Source organism: Pseudogymnoascus verrucosus, assembly GCF_001662655.1.
Source record: "Pseudogymnoascus verrucosus strain UAMH 10579 unplaced genomic scaffold scaffold_8, whole genome shotgun sequence".
NCBI classification, from domain to species: Eukaryota; Fungi; Ascomycota; class Leotiomycetes; order Thelebolales; family Thelebolaceae; genus Pseudogymnoascus; species Pseudogymnoascus verrucosus.
In genome coordinates this window covers 18657-37624 of record NW_017263659.1, presented here as the reverse complement: position 1 = coordinate 37624, position 18968 = coordinate 18657, and the positions used below count along the sequence as shown (strand labels likewise).

General features: G+C 52.5%; 8 protein-coding genes across 8 annotated transcripts; 4 read left to right on the top strand and 4 right to left on the bottom strand.

Annotated features, from left to right (window-relative positions):
* Positions 1-834: 834 nt before the first annotated feature.
* On the top strand, positions 835-3501 carry VE01_02533 (uncharacterized protein). Its single transcript, XM_018272041.2, has 3 exons — positions 835-1431; positions 1484-1949; positions 1999-3501. The coding sequence occupies exons 1-3, from the start codon at positions 1336-1338 to the stop codon at positions 3222-3224; spliced, it is 1788 nt and encodes a 595-aa protein (XP_018133000.1). The 5' UTR covers positions 835-1335; the 3' UTR covers positions 3225-3501.
* Positions 3502-4106: 605 nt separating this feature from the next.
* Positions 4107-5748, bottom strand: VE01_02532 (uncharacterized protein; the record flags this gene model as incomplete). The annotated part of the gene is made up of 3 exons (XM_018272040.2): positions 5300-5748; positions 5128-5245; positions 4107-5074 (listed from the first exon to the last, which is right to left on the bottom strand). Exons 1-3 carry the CDS (start codon positions 5456-5458, stop codon positions 4107-4109), a joined length of 1245 nt encoding a protein of 414 aa, XP_018133001.1. The 5' UTR covers positions 5459-5748.
* A 672-nt stretch (positions 5749-6420) lies between these two features.
* Positions 6421-7122, bottom strand: YAE1 (Essential protein Yae1, N terminal; the record flags this gene model as incomplete). Its single annotated transcript, XM_018272039.1, has 1 exon — positions 6421-7122. One exon carries the CDS (start codon positions 7120-7122, stop codon positions 6421-6423), a length of 702 nt encoding a protein of 233 aa, XP_018133002.1.
* A 1061-nt stretch (positions 7123-8183) lies between these two features.
* VE01_02530 (uncharacterized protein) lies at positions 8184-8799 on the top strand (the record flags this gene model as incomplete). Its single annotated transcript, XM_018272038.1, has 2 exons — positions 8184-8526; positions 8579-8799. The coding sequence occupies 2 exons, from the start codon at positions 8184-8186 to the stop codon at positions 8797-8799; spliced, it is 564 nt and encodes a 187-aa protein (XP_018133003.1).
* A 115-nt stretch (positions 8800-8914) lies between these two features.
* VE01_02529 (uncharacterized protein) lies at positions 8915-9779 on the bottom strand. The gene is made up of 2 exons (XM_018272037.2): positions 9586-9779; positions 8915-9511 (listed from the first exon to the last, which is right to left on the bottom strand). Exons 1-2 carry the CDS (start codon positions 9693-9695, stop codon positions 9076-9078), a joined length of 546 nt encoding a protein of 181 aa, XP_018133109.1. The 5' UTR covers positions 9696-9779; the 3' UTR covers positions 8915-9075.
* Positions 9745-13249, top strand: VE01_02528 (uncharacterized protein). The gene is made up of 3 exons (XM_018272036.2): positions 9745-10763; positions 10816-11542; positions 11593-13249. The coding sequence occupies exons 1-3, from the start codon at positions 10580-10582 to the stop codon at positions 13013-13015; spliced, it is 2334 nt and encodes a 777-aa protein (XP_018133108.1). The 5' UTR covers positions 9745-10579; the 3' UTR covers positions 13016-13249.
* A 10-nt stretch (positions 13250-13259) lies between these two features.
* VE01_02527 (uncharacterized protein) lies at positions 13260-15947 on the bottom strand. Its single transcript, XM_018272035.2, has 4 exons — positions 15767-15947; positions 14667-15698; positions 13731-14616; positions 13260-13669 (listed from the first exon to the last, which is right to left on the bottom strand). The coding sequence occupies exons 2-4, from the start codon at positions 15333-15335 to the stop codon at positions 13596-13598; spliced, it is 1629 nt and encodes a 542-aa protein (XP_018133107.1). The 5' UTR covers positions 15336-15698; positions 15767-15947; the 3' UTR covers positions 13260-13595.
* A 231-nt stretch (positions 15948-16178) lies between these two features.
* VE01_02526 (uncharacterized protein) lies at positions 16179-18734 on the top strand. Its single transcript, XM_018272034.2, has 4 exons — positions 16179-16700; positions 16751-16943; positions 17052-18137; positions 18236-18734. The coding sequence occupies exons 1-4, from the start codon at positions 16421-16423 to the stop codon at positions 18396-18398; spliced, it is 1722 nt and encodes a 573-aa protein (XP_018133071.2). The 5' UTR covers positions 16179-16420; the 3' UTR covers positions 18399-18734.
* Positions 18735-18968: the final 234 nt, after the last annotated feature.

Sequence of the window (18968 nt, the reverse complement as noted above, 5' to 3'; positions counted from 1 at the left end):
ACGACAGGACAACCACGCGAAGGATGGGGGGGTGGATGAGGGTGGATGGGGATAACGGGATGGCAAAAGTCTTGTTCTGCACGGATCAAGCGCTAAAGATACTTGTATTCCCAGGAATATCCACCAATTCCCACCAATCCTCACCACAACCCACGTGCCATGGCTGTGATTGACCCTCATCATCCCTCATCGACCCTCATCCTCGCTCTCTTTACCCCGTGATTGGCACTGCCAGGGCTCTTGGCTAATCCATGACGGGTCTAGTGCTCACCTCGTCTAGATCTTGCCCCTCTTCCTCATCCTGGACTCATCCATCCTTCCTACTTTCCCTTGTCCCCCCATCTTCCCTTCCTCCTTCCTCTCTATCCCTACCTACCCCATCTCTCCCACTATGCTCATTTTTCTCACTTCCTCCTTCCTCCCTCTTCCCATTTTACCGCCTTGGGCATCCTTGGCCCCATCCTCATCCTCATCCTCATCTGTATTGTATACTTCTAATATTACCTATTCTTACTCTTCTTCGCCTTCTCTTGCCCGTTCCTGCCCTCGTCTACCTGTACTCTCGACCCCTCCTTCCACTTTCCTTCCATCATCACCGTCAATCCTGCGGGAGATTGTCTTCGGCTCTACTACTTCCAGAGATGTCCAAGCTCATGCCATCTGTCCCCCCCTCAGATCCCTGCTTGATGTCCCTGTTGATCCCCCACTACACTCCACTATACTGCACAAGGCGCATGTTGGTGCTCGACGACTCCAAGAGTACTTCATCGTTGCTCAGTCTTCTCACTCTGGCAAATGTACTCTGCCTTTCTTTTCATCGTCCTCTTCCTCTTCCTCTTCCTCTCAATCCCTCGTCCTTCCACTTCAGCCCTGCATCTGCCCTGCATTCAGCTCCACCGGCTGTTATAAACTTGTACCTGCATCATTAAAGGTAACCGCTTTGGTCATATCACCCACCTATCCAACACCCCGCCACTATTCCCGGAACCAACATCCGTTCACTATCACCGGCGCCTCCATGAACCAGCCCCATGCCTCCACCGTTTCGTCACCCTCGCCTGCGGGGCCCCCCATGTAGGTTTGGTCACGATCCTCATCTCATCTTATCTTGTTGCCTTTTCCTTTTATCTCTCCTTCTTCCCTCTTTCTCTCTCTTTTCTCACCTCACCCACTTCCTTCACGTCGTCCCTATTCCCACGCGGTATCGTCGATATACCTCGTTGCAGACTTTTGTTTGCGTCCTTTCGTTGAAAGTCAAATCAACACCACGCTCTTTTGCACCGGCCTAGGCCATATCACAATCTTTAAACCCCCTCGCTGCTTCATATATTTATAATGGGTATCTCCAAGACCTTTGCGGCCGTTGCCGCCCTCTCAGCCGTGGCGAGCGCCGCCGGCTCCTCTGCAAGAAGCGCCGTGGCCACATACTGGGTAGGTTTATTGACGGAACGGCACTGAAGCGGAGATGCTGATGATAGAACAGGGCCAAACTGGCGGAACTCTTCGCGACTACTGTGACACAGCTGATACGGATTACATTCCCGTCGGCTTCATCGACTATTTCCCGGCGCAGGGGAACGGATGGCCAGGTTCCAACTATGGCAGTTCATGCTGGGCCTCGACATACACCGCCCCCGGCTACAACGGCGTTGACGATCCTCTCCACAACCGCCTCCTTGACCACTGCACGGGCATGGCACAGGACATCCAGTACTGTCAGTCTAAGGGAAAGAAGATTCTTCTGTCCCTCGGTGGCGGACCTAACACCTACTCCCTAACTGGCAAGAAGGACGGAGAGGCCTTCGCCGATTTCTTATGGGCAGCCTACGGCCCCCCCACCGTGGAGTGGGTTGGCCCCCGCCCCTTCGATCCCCTCCCAGGTACTGAGGGCGAGGGCATCGCGACAATCGTCGATGGATTTGACTTTGATATCGAGCACCCAGACACCGGTAAGATTCGTGTTTCTAAATGCAGAGTGTGTGTCGCTAAATTCTTTAGACAACTCCGTTGGATATATCGCCATGATCAACAGGCTCCGTAGCTACTTCCCTGATGGCGGCTACCTCATCACCGGTGCACCTCAGTGCGTTGTCAACGATGCGAACATGGATTTGATGATCCAGGGCGCCCAATTCGACATCATCTGGGTTCAATTCTACAACACTGATGGTTGCGCTGCTAGAGACTGGGTTAAACTTAACCCTGACTACGCGACAACTGGTGTCGAGACTACTGTCCCCAAAGAGTACCCCCACGGCGGCTTCTCCTACGATGCGTGGTTGAAGCGCCTCCAGGCCCCTGGCTCCAAGAGCAAGAACGCCAAACTTTCCATTGGTGTTTTGGGAGCGCCGAACATGGACCCAACCATTCCTATTGAATACTACCTGTCGGCGGATCAGCTTAAGCCGCTGATCGACGAGTACTACTGCCACGATAACTTTGGCGGGTTCATGATCTGGGACGCCGTCTTTGCCGGCAAAAACAAGGACCAGAACGGCGTTAATTTCCTGGCTCAGATCAAGAACCTCCTGGTTGCCCGCGAGGCCAAGGGATGCGCAGCGCCCACTTCCACTGTCAGCTCGAGCACCAAGGCTCCCGTCACCACTTCCACTGTCAGCTCGAGCACCAAGGCTCCCGTCACCACCTCCACCCCTGGCCCACTCACCACCGGCCCATCCACCACCGCCGTGACCACCTCGACCGGCCACTGGGGCAACAACACCATCAGTGACTCCCCAACCCTCACCTCCACCATCCTCCGCACCACCGTCTACACCGTGACCAGCTGTGCCCCCACCGTGACCAACTGCCCCCTCGGCCACGTCACCACCGCCACCCTCACCGACTACACCACCTGGTGCCCCGGCAACCCCACCATCACCCCGGCCCCAACCACCACCAGCGCCGCCAAGCCAACCAAGTCCGGGAAGCCCAGCACCGTCTACACCACCATCATCCACACCATCACCGCTTGCCCGCCTAGTGTGACAAACTGCCCCGCCAACGAGAAGACCACCAGCGTCGTTACGGAAACGAAGGCGATTTACACCACTATCTGTGACGAGGAGACTACCCTCCAGACCGCTATCCCGACTGGCGGCATCAAGGCCGTTGGCACTGGAAGCCCGACGATCCCCCAGACTCCGTTCGTTGGAGGTGGTGGACGCGTCGGTGGTAGCGTCTTTGCGGCGGCTGTTGTGGGTGTGTTGGCACTGCTGATGTAAATGTGTGTGTGTGGGGATGGGATCTGAAATATTCGCTTCTATGTTTTAAGGAAATATTGTGACAATATTTATTTTTTGGAGATAATGCTTGTTGAAATCTGAGTTTAGCGATGGAGAGGGGAGTGAAGAAACATATTGGATTGGACTGTGTTCATGTTTCCGAGCGTTTAGTTGGGTAGGTATCCTAATGTCATTTATGGATCCAGCAGGATGCTATGGAAGGTTGTTTTAGTTTTAAAATTTTATGAAGAAAACTTGAATGAAGGTATTATGCTTGATATCGGATGGTCTTTTGATTGAGTGTTGTTGGTGCGAGTGTGTGTGGTGGTCGAAAGTTATAAGACCCCCAACCCCTTTATTCAGTCTCATCGATCCACCTCCAAACCCCACGTATACCCGCCAAATAAGCTAAATAGAGAGTCAATCCATATCTTCATCGACGAATCCGAATTAAAGGCAGAGCCTGGCTTACTTTGACAACTAGCGCTAATGCAAGCGTAATTTAGAGTTATCATCCCTCCCCCTTGGCAACGCTGCTCATTACCTGATCCGGGTTCTCGTATCGTATCACATCGACTGGGGATCGGATCGGGCCTTGTGGTTACACGATCCATACGAGAATGCCGATCACTTTCAAAGTCTATTTATTGTCCTAGCCATTCTCGCTGCTAAAAAGAAACAATACATGGGGAAACAGACAAGCTACTCTAAAATGCCCTCTCGCTCTCTTGTTGGTATATTTATATCTCTACAGCCCACTTTCCCCCCCTTCAATCCCTCTCCCTCAATCTCTCTCCCTGAATCCCTCTCCCTCGATCCCTCTCCCTCAATCTCCCTCCCTCGATCCCTCTCCCTCAATCTCTCTCCCTCAATCGCTCTCCCTCAATCCCTCCCCACCCAAGCCTGACTCCCAACCCACACCCCCCTCCCCTCCTCCTCCCTCAAATCCTGCTTCACCACACACCCCCCAAACCCACCATCCGGACAAACCCCCTCCCTCACAAGTTTCTTATCCCACGGGCCCCTCGGCCCATCAACCCACCTCCTCCACCCCCACCACCAGCTCTGCCTCTCATCTCCATCTTTATACTGTTTATCCCCCCAGCGACCCCTGAACTCCATCGCGCCTACTGGATTGCCTTCTTCTCCGCCTATACCCGCCGCGCCTGTGAATGAGGCGGTGATGGCGTCGTAGGTGTACCAGAACGCGTTTAGGGTGGGATCCCATAACGTCCCGTTAGAGGAGTAATCCGTCAGCAGGAGGTCGAAGGGTAGGTGCGTCCCGGGGAGTAACATATCATGCCGTCCCGGCGAGGCATAATTCGCATGCGTCCCCTTCGCCGAGTACCCCACGGGCCGCTTCCCGATCTTCTCAACAGCGGAGTAAGCGAACGCTTGCCCGCCGCCGTGCTGCGAGAACCACATCGCCTCGGGAACCCCATCAACGAAGCGGATCATGTTGTGTTCCCAGTCCCCGACGTGGTTGCCTAGCTGCTGACCTAGGACTGTGGGACCGAGGTTGAAGGAGTAGAAGTAGGTGTAGAAGACGTCCACAACACCAGCGGAGCGGGGGACGGCGATTATGGCGGCGGAGGTGGAGGATGTGAGGCCCGTGGAGGAGGGTTTTGTGCCGGTTAGCCAGGGCGGGAGAGTGGTTACGTCGAGGTTGGATGTGAGGAAGATGTTAAGCCCTTCATCGCCGAGGGCGTTGAGGAGGGAGAGGTTGGTGAGATCGAGTGTTGTGTTGAAGGTTAGGGCGTCGTGGTCGAGAGATGGGTGCGTGTTTTGGATGTGGGTGGCGAGGGAGGAGGGGAAGTATTCTTCGTTGACGTCGAGCCAGATTAGGGGCGCTGGAGGGGAGGTTAGAACGGGGAGTTGTGAGGGCTGGAGTGAGGGGTCGAACCGTAGTCGATTGCGTAGGAGGGGATGGTCCCTTGGGGATTGGGGGTTTGGTCCGTGGTGTCTGAGGGCGTGTAGCGCGGTTGGAAGATGAGGGCTAGGATTGCTATGCTGCAGAGAGCCTGAAGGTACTGTGTTAGTAACGTGTTATCTGTAGTGGTGGTAAGGAATCGCACCAGTGTATATGAAAGGAGGCGGCTTTGTATCCTCTCCTTCGTCCACCTCGCAGTGGCCCAGTCTACGGGTTCCTCGAACTCTCCCTTCTCTATGTCGACCTTCTCTATATCGGTCGTCTCTATGCCGGTCTTCTGTATACCGGTCTTCTCTATATCCATGATCGCGATGAGTCCTGCCGACTGGGCTCAGATTTTATTTATTTGTGTATGTCGCAAAGCATGCCCACGTGAGCCTAGTATCTGTGTCACGCTCTAGACCACGAGGCCATTCACAGTAGTCCGACAAGAAACTTTTGGGCGCACTGTAATGTACAATTGGTCGTTCTTGGCTTCAGGTTCAGCTCACATACTGATAGAAAAAATTTGCCATCATGTAGGATAGATCGGCATGAACTGTCCTCGTCAGTTGTTAGACATTGTGTCACTTGGAAGGCAAGAAGGTCTCAACATTCTCAGGGTTAAGACGATGACGTTTCCCTTGTCGCGTTATCTTATCTACCCTGATATTTCCCTCTTGTACCTTGGCAGTTAGCAGCAAAAGGGCACGCGACGCAATGATTACTGGGAGGAAAATAAGAGTATGACAACGAGTGTTGTGTTTGCTTAATTAATACAAGCATATTGTTAAAGCTTATAAGTTGCTTAAAAGGATCAATGTTAATTGGTATTATCATTATTTGAAGTAGAGGATGCTGTCCGTTGAATCTTCACACAGGGTATGAAAACTTCAAAGCACGCACCATTCCCCACTTTCTCCATACGTAATCATATTCGTCACCCAAGAATATTTCTATTCTATGTAAGATTACTGCCACACTATAGTTTCCCATTAAAGTATGGCGCGTGAGTTGTAGCGCGACCTCCCTCATTAGCTATGTTGCAAACACTGAGGCTTTTGGGCAACTGGTATAACACCTTGGTATAACACCTTGGTAAAATACCGAAGCGTCGGCCTGGCAAGTCGGTCTTGCCTGTCAGCTCGGAGAACTGAAACCTCAAGTAAGCTACAGCCAGAAATATGGCCTGCGCATATCCCTGGAGAATGGGTTTCTTGGCTCCGTCCTGCTGAGCATGTGAGGGTAGTGGTGTGTGTCTGGTGATGGCTCCCGTCGAAGGTGCCTTCAGCTCCTGTTAACTGCCTCATCGTCTTCGCCCAGCCTCTTCACTTCCGTTCTGTCCATGACACTCGTGTCTAAGTTGACCTTGGTCACCTCTTCTGCAACCACAGCCTCCCAGGACTGAATCAAAGGGTGTGCATCCACGACGTCCTTCCACCCACCACCACTTTCTATTACATCATATACCCAGATGCCGTCTTCGCCCCAGTACTGTCTGCTGAAGACACCTTCGGTACGTAGATCACTGCGTGCCTTCACGACCAAAGCCTTCAGCCTCTCAGTCTCTGGTTGAGCTCCAGTGCCAATTTGGACTCCACCTTCATCCAGAGCTGGGGCACGCTTGGTGTCTGGTTTCGCAACTGCAGCATAGATCCCCTCCAATGTCCCTAGAATGGAACCTATCCTCAAGCCCATAGTTGCGCCCAGGCCAAACCCCTCGTCAAATCCTTCTTGAATGGTCGTGCCTTTCGCAGTCGTTATGCCGTCTCGGTATCCAGCAGTGCTATGCGCAGACCGCAGTCGGGGGACCTCAGAGGGCTCATCATTGCGGGTAGATCTCGTGGCATAGGAGAGAGTGGGAGATGACGGGGCGGACCCGAATACGTCGTCGAGGTTGTTTGCCTCGTCCTGGCGCGTCGTTGGAGATGGTGGCGGGGATTGGCGGGGTTGAGAGGAGGAGGGATGGAAGGAGTCGTCGCGGAACATGGTGAGGCGGCTTGTTCTACAGCCAGAAAATAATTTCGTGAATGGTAGCGTGAGAGGGTGCTTCTGTGGCGCAATAGGCGCTGTTGGCCGGTAATCAAGTAGTTGGCAGCGGTGTGCGTTACTCACAGTTGCAACATATCACAGTGTGTTGAAGTGGGGTAAATAATTTACAATTTACAACCACCACCCACCACAACATTTCCCACCATGAGCTTACCAACATCGGCAGAATAACACACCGCCTTCCATAAATAGTACATGCCGCGGGTTAATATTCCCCGTCGCCAGCCATTATAGCGGGGTCCGTGGAGCAACAAAGTCCGGCCACACAGCAAAACACGCAGCAGAACACAACGGAAACAACAGAAACAACAGAACAGCTCACCCATGGTGTGTGTCAATGGGGAGAGTGGAGATCATTCCCCTCACACCAACTTATCCGGTGTATCTCCAGCTGTATCTCCAACGGATCACAGCATACAACATACCACACGGCACTCCGGTAATGGTACATATTCAATATCCCGTCTTGTTCTTTTCTCCATCTACTTGTGTACACAATGCCATGCATGGTGTGATATACTCTTGGCTACTTGTTCTTTTTCTTGTTCATCTTAAGTAATCCAGTTAGTAAGTGCTGCTATATTACTCTGCACCCACCTCTTTCAGTCTTGGTTCTTTTCGGTCTTCTCTTGTCCTCCTTTTCTCTAGTACTCTTTTCCTCTATTCAGGCAGAATTCCCCCGGCCGCCCGAAGACCAGAGGAAAAAGCAAATTGTACGTGTCCGTAGATGCACCGAGCCCCCACATCACAGACCGATAGCGAGTGAGTACATCCTCCCTCCCAACACCCTGCAGGCCGCCTGTATCGGAGATACTAACAGCCAAATAAGAGACAAGTAATCAAATCGTGCAGGCCATCTGTGCGACCGAACACCACAGAACCGATTCAGCAGCTGAGACCCCGCCGAACCGAACTCCTCACATTTTCTCATCGCGGCCGCATTCTCCTTCACTCTACCCGTCGTCCACGCCCTCGTATCCGTCTGCGCGAATCGTAGAATGGATTCTGAATTGTCGAAGCAAAGCCTCTGGGTCCCTCGACGGGCTTCCACCGCCTCTCCCATAGAGTCTCCCACCTCCCCCACCAGCGGTGCCCAGGTACAGCCATCAGTCCCCGAGCACACTGAGAACGACGACGAGCCCTCCCCGTTGTCCCCGTCGGACCCGACATCCGGGGAACCACAGCAGCGGCAGCGACGGGACTCGCGCGTCAAGAATACCGGGCGCCGCATCGCGCAGATCGTTAAATTGAAGCCCGAGTTTGTGGAACAGTACAAGGAGTATCACGCAAATGTGTGGCCCGAGGTGTTGAAGCAGATCAAGGAGTGCCAGATCCGTGATTGTGAGACCCCTCCACCATCCATGTTGGCGGAACAGACGCTAATGAGATGCAGATTCGATATTCCACGATCCCGGAACTGGAATACTCTTCGCTTCATTCCTGTATGTCGGCTATGGGTTCGCTGACGACATGGAGCGCATGCGCGATAATCCGAAGGTGAGGGAGTGGTGGGCGCTGACCGACGGGATGCAAGAGAGTCTCGTTGAAGGGGCGGTCTCTAGCGCCGACGGTGGGTGGTGGAGGGAGGTCGAGAGCGTTTTCTACGCTGCATGAGAAGAATGTTCTCAAATGATGCATACTCAAGTACCAAGGGCAAGGTCACAGCAGCGAGAGGTTGGAGCGCAGATTGAGTGGTCGCTCCTGGAGTCTGACGATTGATCTAAGATAGCTGTCATGGTTGGGAGGGCCCGAGCTCTTATGTATGAGCGGGACAGGTTCGTTGCTTGTGCATACAGCCGAGGAGCTTTATAACATAGCAATACTTCTACAATTTATCTTACTATATCCCACCTATCTACCCTTCCACCAGCTCTTCAACCAGTCGGCTAGTCATAACTTCCCAAACAATCCCCCGAATAACCCCGTCCCTGTGCCGCCTCCCCCGGTCCCCTCTCCGTGCCGCCGAGCTTGCCGCTCAATCCACTCTCTCAGCCACTGCTCATTACTCATATTCTTCACGTCCGTCTCCCTGTCCACCACCTCCCCTCTATCAAAGACGACCAGCGTCGGCAGAGAGGAGATTATAAAATCCATACCAAGGCTGCTCCCCATATTCTCTGGTGCGTCGAACTCAACCTCGACGAAGCCAACCTTGTTGCCAGGATCGGCCGGGCAGGGCGGCGAGTCAGAGGATATGATCTGGTGGAGGATTGGCGAGATGACCTTGCAGGGCGGGCAGTACCCTGCGGACCAGTATGTGATGAGGGGCGTCCGGGACGACGTTGACAGCAAGATAGTCTCGTGCAGGGCAGCGGGGTGGCGGATCCTGGGGAAGGGGGTGGAGGGTCAGCGGTGTAGAGCAGAAAGTGGGGAGTGAACGGCGGGGAAGGGACCACTTACGGCGTGTAGATGCGGTTTTTGGACGAGTGGGGTGCGGACGAGGAGAACTGGCGAATGCTGCGGATGCACACTCGCACGGTGGGGGTGGTAGAGGGGAGTCTGATCGCCATGATTGACGTTTGCGTGCCGGGGCGCCTCGGTGAAGATGGTATTAATGGTAGGGTTTATATGGCTGCTTCACAATTCGAGTGGCATCTCACATGCAGGTGTGCTCGTCTTACCCCAAAACAGGGTGTCGACATGGATACGGTGCCTAAGATGCGCCTCGTGCGTCATAGTTCACGGAGCGGAATATCTTTAATTCGGCGCTCCGCCGCGGTGTTGAGGCGATGCATCAGTCAGATATGCCCGTGGGAGGGTTGATAGGTGAAGACGGTGAGGCCGTTATTAACATAAACAACGTTTCTATACCTAAGTTACCGTTCATGTTGTGTAGCTCATCAGCGTAGGAGACATATACCAGCGCTAATCCCACGTACCGCTCACCGACAGTCGACATCATCCATCCATCTGCTCACTATCCTCAACAACCTCAAAGAGTGTTTTCTTCTCGTCCCATTAATACGACTTCCTAGGAGATATCAACGACCCCAGTCCCCCCCGCCTTCTAGTTCTCTACCCCCGTACCCGCGTTTGCCATAGACCTCCCTATTCCACCAGCTGATCGTCGACACCGCCTCCCGCCCGCAGCCTGCACCTATCCCCTTCCGCGGAGCCTGAGACACATAGCTCTTGGCCAGCGACCCCCACCTACTATCAAGGTGTCATATGCCAGGGTAGCAAGAGACAGATAACATGGCATAAGGCCCTCGAGTCGACGTCTTTGCTCATATCATTATTGTTGCTCACAACACTACCAAGCTACTCTGCCGGAGCTCGAGTTCTTGGCTACTTTTCCCCCCGCTTTGCGAAATCACTAGATATATTTACCCCCTCGGCGGCTCTCATCTTCAGATATAACTTGTGCTGAGTTGATCTTTGCCCTTTGTTTACCATGGAATCCTCCTTAGACTCCCAGGACGGGGAGAAGCCTCCACGCTCGCGATGGCGCTCGTTCTTCGGGCGCAACACAGGCACACCAGGATCGCAGCCTGACCAGTCCGACGGCGACAGAGAGAACTTACCTTCGAAATGGAGCATGGGCGTTCTCAACGATAGAGAAACCCATGAAGTGCCTGGTGCGTATCCTACACTTTGAGTCTACGTCCAACGTACTAATAACAACGATAGGCTCTGTCCTCCTCCTTGCCAACCTCCGAAATGAACCTCTTGGCTTGCGAAACGCGCCGGCGCGCACTTCGCATTCTTCTCTCCCTTCGCAATACCCATCGCCGTCACCAACACCATCACGAAGACAAGTTAGGAGGGCCGTGTCCGATATTGCGTCAAAGAAGAAGACGAGTGACGGCACCATCGTTCTCGAACCACAACCTGAAGACTCAGATAATGACCCCCTGAATTGGCCAGCATGGCGCCGAGATAGCGCGCTTCTGTCGTTAGGCCTCTACTGTATGGTTGGTGGAGGAATGACATCTGTCCTTGCGGCTGGCTTCACCGACGTCGCCAAGACGTACGATGTGTCGGTGCCACAGGTCGCTCTGACTACAGGTTTATACATGATGGGCTTAGGAGTAGGCTCAGTATTTGCAAGCCCAACGGCTATTCTGTACGGAAAGAGACCTGTATACCTGGCCGGCTGCGTCTTGTTCGTTGCAACCTCAGTGTGGTGTGCGGCATCTCCTAGCTATCCATCATTGGTAGCCGCGAGAGTGTTGCAGGGCATGTCGGTTAGCCCTGTAGAGTGTCTTCCCTCAGCTACTATTGCTGAGATTTTCTTTTTGCATGAGCGGGCGTACCGGATTGGCATTTATACCCTTTTGTTACTTGGTGGGAAGAACTTGGTGCCTTTGGTTAGCGCTGCCATCATTGAGGGGCTAGATTGGAGATGGGTTTTTTGGTAAGTAATCCGATCTTTGCAGAAGTTGATTTCGGTGCTGACTTCTTCAGGATTGTCGCCATGATTGTTGGCTTTTGCGGAGTACTTGTTTTCTTTTTCGTCCCAGAGACCTTCTGGGACCGCACGCCTCGCCCTCGAGGTCGCACGTTGTCGAGGCTCCCAAGCGTCGTCCAAATGTACCACAGCGTGGCTAGCACACACAGGAAGAAAGCAAAGGGTGATGCCGATGGTTTGGATGATGGGAAGAACGTGACCTCTTCAATCCCGCCCACTCCGACTGTCGGTGATGCGCCTAGAGGGCCTCACCCAAGGCCAGGATTAAACCGAAAGAAGACACCGCTTCATGTTGGGTTTTCTGTACCGAGCTCAGGGCATGAAGACGGACCACCTGATGCGGACTACTTTGGACTCCCGATGTCTACAATCGCGGATCGCGATAATGTTGATACCCCAACTATATCTATTAATCAGGGTGAAGCAATAGAGACTCCTGCTCCAACAGCACGCCCACAAACTTCGCAAAGCGAATCTCAGGGCCAGGTCCGTGCAGTCGCCGATCTCTCCAGCAGTCCGATGAGGGAAAGAGCTGAAAGCCCTGGGCTGGCTCCCGGCGCCGACCTTTCTGATATTCCTTCTGACTTGGAAGCTGCCATCGGTAGGCCACCTGGGCGTAACCCCAAGACCGGCGAAAGGTATACAACTGTCCTGAGAACTGCGCCCAAACGCTCTTTTATCCAGCAGCTGCGTCTGTACGAAGGCCGCCTGCACCAAGATAACTGGTTCCGTGTTGCCATCAGGCCGTTTATCCTCTTCGCCTACCCAGCAGTCTTGTGGTCCGCGGTCGTTTATGCATGCTCTGTCGGCTGGCTCATCGTTCTCTCTGAGACTGTGGCAGTAGTCTACCGTAACCCCGAAACATACAACTTCTCTGCTCTGGGCACGGGTCTCATCTATCTCTCCCCCTTCATCGGCGGCATTCTCGGAACGGTCGTGGCGGGCAAGGTGAGCGACATCATTGTACGTGCGCTCGCACGTCGCAATGGCGGGCTGTACGAGCCGGAGTTTCGTCTTGTTATGGCGATTCCCGTTGCGTTTACTACTGTCATCGGGCTTATGGGGTTCGGATGGTCGGCTGAGAACCGTGATTCGTGGATCGTGCCGACGATATTCTTTGGTCTTATGTCGTTTGGGTGCACGTTGGGCAGCACGACGGCTATCACGTTCTGCGTGGATAGCTATCGGCAGTATGCTGGTGAGGCCCTTGTGACTCTCAACTTCTCGAAGAATGTCTTTCATGGGCTGGTCTTCAGTCTGTTTGTCAATAAGTGGATTGATGATAAGGGATTGAAGGATGTGTTCCTTGCGTTGGGGGGGATCCAGCTCGCTCTGCTGGCGATGACGGTGCCCATGTATATCTATGGAAAGAGAGCAAGGATGTGGACTGTGCGGATGAATCTGATGGAGAGATTTTGAGTAGTTTGAAGTTCAGGATAGGTTTATATTGAAAGGAGGCAGCATTTTTTCTTGGGAGGTGTTCTTCGGGGTTTGCAACAGGCTGGTGTAACAGGTGGGAGTTTGCATCATTGGCGTTACATCTTCTGTACAGCGCGGAACTGTTCATTCGATTGCTTATAATACCGTATGACCTATCACTCATATCCCCAATATATTTTGGTCTCGAACCGCTTGCACGTTACAATAGTGGACACGAAGTTACCATTGATTAAACATCTTTATTCTCATACATAGGCTGGAAGACCCGTGCTGTTCAGCTATAAATTATGTGTACTCGTTATATTACCTCGACGCTTCCACTCTCTCAATAATAAAATGAACATCAATAACGCCGTAGGCCATGCCGTTATCCTTCCCTCCTGTACCCCTGCGAGTTAGGGGACCTCTCGTGAGCTTTTACCCTGTTATACAAAGCACCTTCATGTGCGCTTAGAAGCAAAGAAATCCGGAGACAATGCCGTAGTCGTTGACAGTGCTATTGTATATACATAGTGGCCCATTCAGGGCGATTTTCGTTAAAAAGTTATCCATCTGCCACTCATGTCGAGTGAAGAGAGCCAAGCAGGTAGACGATACCGAAAATGATGAATGCGAAAGCTCCACCCAGAGTTACTGCATTCGAGGGTTAGCAAATTGGAACTATATACGTTAAAGTGGGTGGGATTAAACTTACCAACTCTCAGTGATACTTTGCCGGCAATTGCCCTTCCTCCAATAACAGCGACACCAGTGCAAACCGCGTGCCCGCAAATGGCTCCTGCAGTCACCCACCAGTAATCCTGCCCTGCTGCCATAGCAATGGTAGCAATCTGACTCCTATCACCCCATTCGCCCAAAAACGTCATAACGAAGGTTTGAACCCAGGCAGGACTCAACAATAGAGATACAAGATTACCGAATCCAGCTGCTGCATTCTTCAACGCGGAACCCGGGACTGGCGATGATCCTCGCGATGATGATGGGCTCCTTGGAGGAGACGGCAAGCGCGTCTTTGATCTAGACTTCCTCGAGTTATGGCCCAAGCCCATCTCTAAGGCATATGGAGAGGCCGACGAGCGACGACCCTGTTGGCGCAATTCAAGTTCTTTCTCCTCAAGTTCCATTTCGACTTCTTGCATTTCCGCCGCGACACCTTCGGTTGGGCTCATAGCCTGTCCCTCTCTCAACATCTTCACGCCGAATATCAAAAATAGAATTGCAGCCATGAAGTTGGTAAAGCGTTGTGGAAGCAGGCTAGGAACAGCGTGGCCGAGAACTGCGGAGAGGACAGTCATGGTGATCAGTGCAGAGAAAGCTGCAGAGAAGACGAGGATTCTGTCGTGCTTCATGGCCATCAAGGCTGCGATGAGGAAGGTCTTGTCGCCAATTTCAGAGACGAGAATCATAGTGAGGGAGAGGATAAACGAATGCAGGGGTTGGATGAGACCTTCAACCCCCTCAGCATCAACGTCGGATTGGCCAGTCTTAGCGGGCTTTGTGAAATCCAAGTGGTCCTTGTGGGCAGAGTCGGGGATTGGATGTGGTAAATCTACCGGTTTCTTTGGTAGCTCATCGGGTTTCTGTGTATATTAGATTTGGCTGCACTAAAACACTCAAGAACAAGACATACCTCAAGACCCGCAAGTTCGTAATCATCATCGGGGTCTGCTTCTTTAGCTTTTGGCTTCTTCGTGTCCTTGTCTCCCTTTTCATTGCCAGTGTTAATCAGCTCTTGTTCGCTGTGTGGCAACGGAGGGGCTTCTTTCGGCGGGTCTGGTTTCTTTTCTAGTCGCTCTCCGGTCTGTCCCTCTTGTGCCTTCCTATCTTTATCCTTCTGGCTAACCCCTCCCTCTGTCCCAGTCGTCCCATCTTTTGGTAACTGGCGTTCCGGGTCGTTCATGACGCCGTCGTTTACATCGGGTATTTTTTGGCCATCGACCATGGTGATATCCTCCGGTGCCCCCTTCAGGGGTGTTTGCTTCTTTGCTTCGACAAGCTCATCCGAAGCGCCTGTTGGCTCAGGCTTCTTTCTATCCGAGTCGACAAAGGGGCCAGCGTGCGGTTTGCCGTCCTTTCCGTCGACAGGCGCGTCCTTCGTTCCATGGAGGCCCAGGGAGGTGGGCTTCTGGCCGGCGATCTGGGCACCAAGTTCGGTGGCTGAAGGCGGGATTTCTCTTGCCACGGCGATGTTCGTTGGAGTTGGAGTGTCCGATGCATCACCTGCAATGGCGGCAGCTGCTACCAACGAAGGAACGAGCAGAACGAGGAGTGGCGACGCACGACATAATCGAAGCTTCATGGTTATAATGTGACGCTGATGTCGAGTAAAATGTCGCTAGGCTCGTCGATTTGGGCGAGATACAGCGATGGAGGCAATGGCTGTCCTAAATATCGATTAAAAGGAGCGATGTGGCCCAACAGGTATTGGCTCAATTCCAATAGTTTTTGCCTGCGCTATATGATGTGTGTCGGCAAAAAACCGGTTGACTCTCTGCCCAAACGGACGATAATGAAAATTATTGTTGTGTCCGCGTTTGTAGAGTAGATGCGATAGGAAGTTTGGTGGAGGAAGGGATGAAGTCGCGTGTACTGTAAAGTCGAGTAGTGCCACAGGGCCTTTGACAGATCTATGGTACACTTTTATGGGGGAGAGTGAGCTAGGCTGTTCACGGAATAAGTTAATATGGATCTCAGAGACACGGGATGGAGGGGAAGTATTGGTCCGCGTACTTTATATAGATCTCAAGTATCTATCCGGGGGAAATTACCAAAGAAGGCAGTTCAAGGAGACAGATATTCGGAAATGAAGTTTGTAAGAAAAGTGAGGAAAATAAGAGATATAAGGTGTAAGAAACAACAGATATATAAGAAATCCTGCAAAGAAAGGTTCGGACTCTTTAGAGAGGAGAGGATGAAGAGAGGATGAATAAGGAGGAGGAGTATTGTACTTCATGTGAAGGTGAAGGGGTGCCTGAGGACACATTCGCATGCGCATTCGCCACAGATACAATTCATCCTCAGGCATCAATCCTCAGGCATAAAGTTCTAGATTACTTTCTGTGGTGTGGTACAAAAATAGACAAGCTTAAAAGTCCCGTGACCCCGCGTGTGTCGCGTAAAGATTAAGTTCGTCCTCGTTAGCCTTCCCATGACGCGCCCCGATAACAAACAATCTAGTCGAAAACAGCCATTGTTACCCACGCTTCGCTTGCTTCCCCAACTTCCCCAACTTCAACAGGGAGTTTCATTAAGCAAAACGAGCAAGCTATGAGTGTACCATAGTTCTATATTTCTACTATTTTTTATACTCGAAGGCAACGCTTAAACAACAACTCCGAAACCTAGTGCAGATCCAAACTCCGCCACCAACCGCCCACAATCACAATGGCCCGTCGAACCTCATCGCGAGCAGCCAGCCATGATCAAGCTTCATCGCCACCCAAGCCCGACGCTTCCAGGCGCACTGTTCGAAGCCCACAGAAACGTTCAACGCGCGCAACCCGCAGCCAGAGTCGAGATCTTGATGAACCTTATGCGCCGGACCTGAGACAAGGCGGGGGTCGCAATGAGAGGCAGGGCAGCGTGAATAGTGTAGGCAGCGACGCTAGCACGGCGAACAATAGTCGCGGAAAGAAGGTGCGCGGTAATGCGCCGATACAAACAGGTAAGATTATCGAAGCAAAAGCGCAAGATTGCGATCTAACATACGATCAGACTTATCAATGGTAGCTGAGGATGAAGAAATGCAAGAATCGCTCCGAAATGAAGCAGAGGCTCGGGAATTTCCCAACGTTCACCAACATCCAGAGCCTATGTCAGGCCTTTCTGAAATACCACATCCAGCGCCTGCGGCTAAGAAATCCCTTCTCCCTGCCGCTCAGATCCGTAGTACCTCGCGAGGAAACAGGTGTGTAGAATCCGTCTCTACCTCGGGTTGTTAATTTTATTTCAAATATGGCAGATCAGTTGAAGGTAACCCACTAGACCACAATACCCATTCTGACAGTCACTTTAGTAACCCCAAGCGACTGACCGGCCTCAGCTATCTCATGTCCAAAAAGCCCCAGGCAAGTGCGGCACCGCCCTCGAACCAGCAACAACTACAGCAGCAAGTCGCCGCCGGTCCCTCAGCACCTAAAACGCCGCAGAATAATGTGACGCGCCAGCTACCCTTGACCGCCCCGGCGAAAACATCACAGGAAGAACACCCAGAGGCGGATGACAACAGGCCATTCCATTTCTCGAATGAGGATTTTGCAAATAAGATGACAGAATATGACGCAGAGAAGAACAAAGAAAACAGGCCTCTCCCTGCCGAGGCCATCCCTCAAACGTTAGCAGCCACACTTCCTGCAAACCCTCAACGCAAGTCCTTCATTGAGCGCCAACCCAGCGCCCATAGAGTATCTCAAATCAGTGACTCCGACGCTGATTCTCAGCCGGAACCCACGGCCAGGCAACACGCCAAGCGGGCACGAGAAGAGCCCGAAGAAGTGTCTGAACACGAGGTAGAAGCGGCTATGGATGAGGACGAAATCTCGGAAGATGATGGCTTCGAGCAGGACCGCAATCAACTACCTAGTCGCTTCCGAGAACCGCCACCCGAGGTCATACAGGTCACAGGAGGTGCGCGCAAACGCGCAAGGATTCCCAGCCGTGTCGTTTCGCACGGCCTGGCAGGGGAAGTACAGTCCAGGCAACCGCGCATCGAGGCTACAGCATCCAGATTGCCGCAGCAGCCCAGTTCCAGCCGAGTGCAGGGTAGAAATTCTGTCGTTTCTCCCATCGAAGAGGAATTGAACAATGGAATGAAGGCGTACCGTGAAGCGCAGCACCAAGCAACGCAGTACGATGCAGCGCGAGAGATGGCGGCGCAACAGGCGCAGGCGCGCCTGCTGAATATTGGTGCCCACAGACCGACCCAAAGGCGGACGAAGTGGACACAAGACGAAGAGGCCGGGTTCATAGACCTGATAGGACGGTTTGGGGTTGGCTGGGCAGCACTGCATGCGAGAGGTCAGGCTGAGGGGATATTCGACGAATGTCGGAACCAGGGATCACTGAAGGACAAGGCTAGGAATATGAAAGTTGACTTCCTGATGTGAGTTGCCTCTACCACCCCTCTCCCATTGCTAGTATTTCCATTAGCGAGAGCATTGAGGGATCGATGTGAGTATCGAAAGCAGCTAATGAAAATAGTTCGGGGTCACCTCTCCCTTCGAATTTTGACCTCATCGCGATAGGCCAGAAGGAGAGAGATAAGGTGATGAGCAGGGGTAGGAACCCCTATCGCAAGGAAGGCGAGATCGTGGGGCAAGAAGCTATTGATATGGATGGGCAACCCAGAGGTGTCTTTGACTGACCCCCTGTCTCTGTTGTAAGGTGTGCGAGCTGTGTGTCGTATGACTACAGAGGGATTCGGGTTGGGCGGAGTAGGGAGTTGGTCGCGTTTCTGTCTTTTCAATATACCCAGGAGGATCACGATTCCGATGGATGAGTTTCTTCCATCGTTCACAAGTGGGCTCACGAGCCCGTTTTATTTATATATGATGGCTTTCCTTCGCGTCTTTATGGTTGTTTTGGATGGCCCGGTACTGTTACGATATAAGGAGAGAGCCGCGTTGATTGGGGGTATAATAAGTATTTTGATATCATAATTACAATCAACATGGGGAGCTGGAGTCTTCCTTCTTTACACTTCCCTCTTTGTAATAAGACAGATCTTTTGATTGAACCAAGTCACTTGCAACCCCTGACAGCCACCTCACTATGTGGGCCATTCCACCAGTAAATCCATTACTGCCAGTACCGTATCCTACACTTAACCGCTTTTGACACGTACACACTCACCAAAAAGGCACCATCGCTAGCTTTCAAAGTGCCTGCTTCGACGTCGGCTGCACATCTAGTAGGAACCAGGGCGAACAGAAAG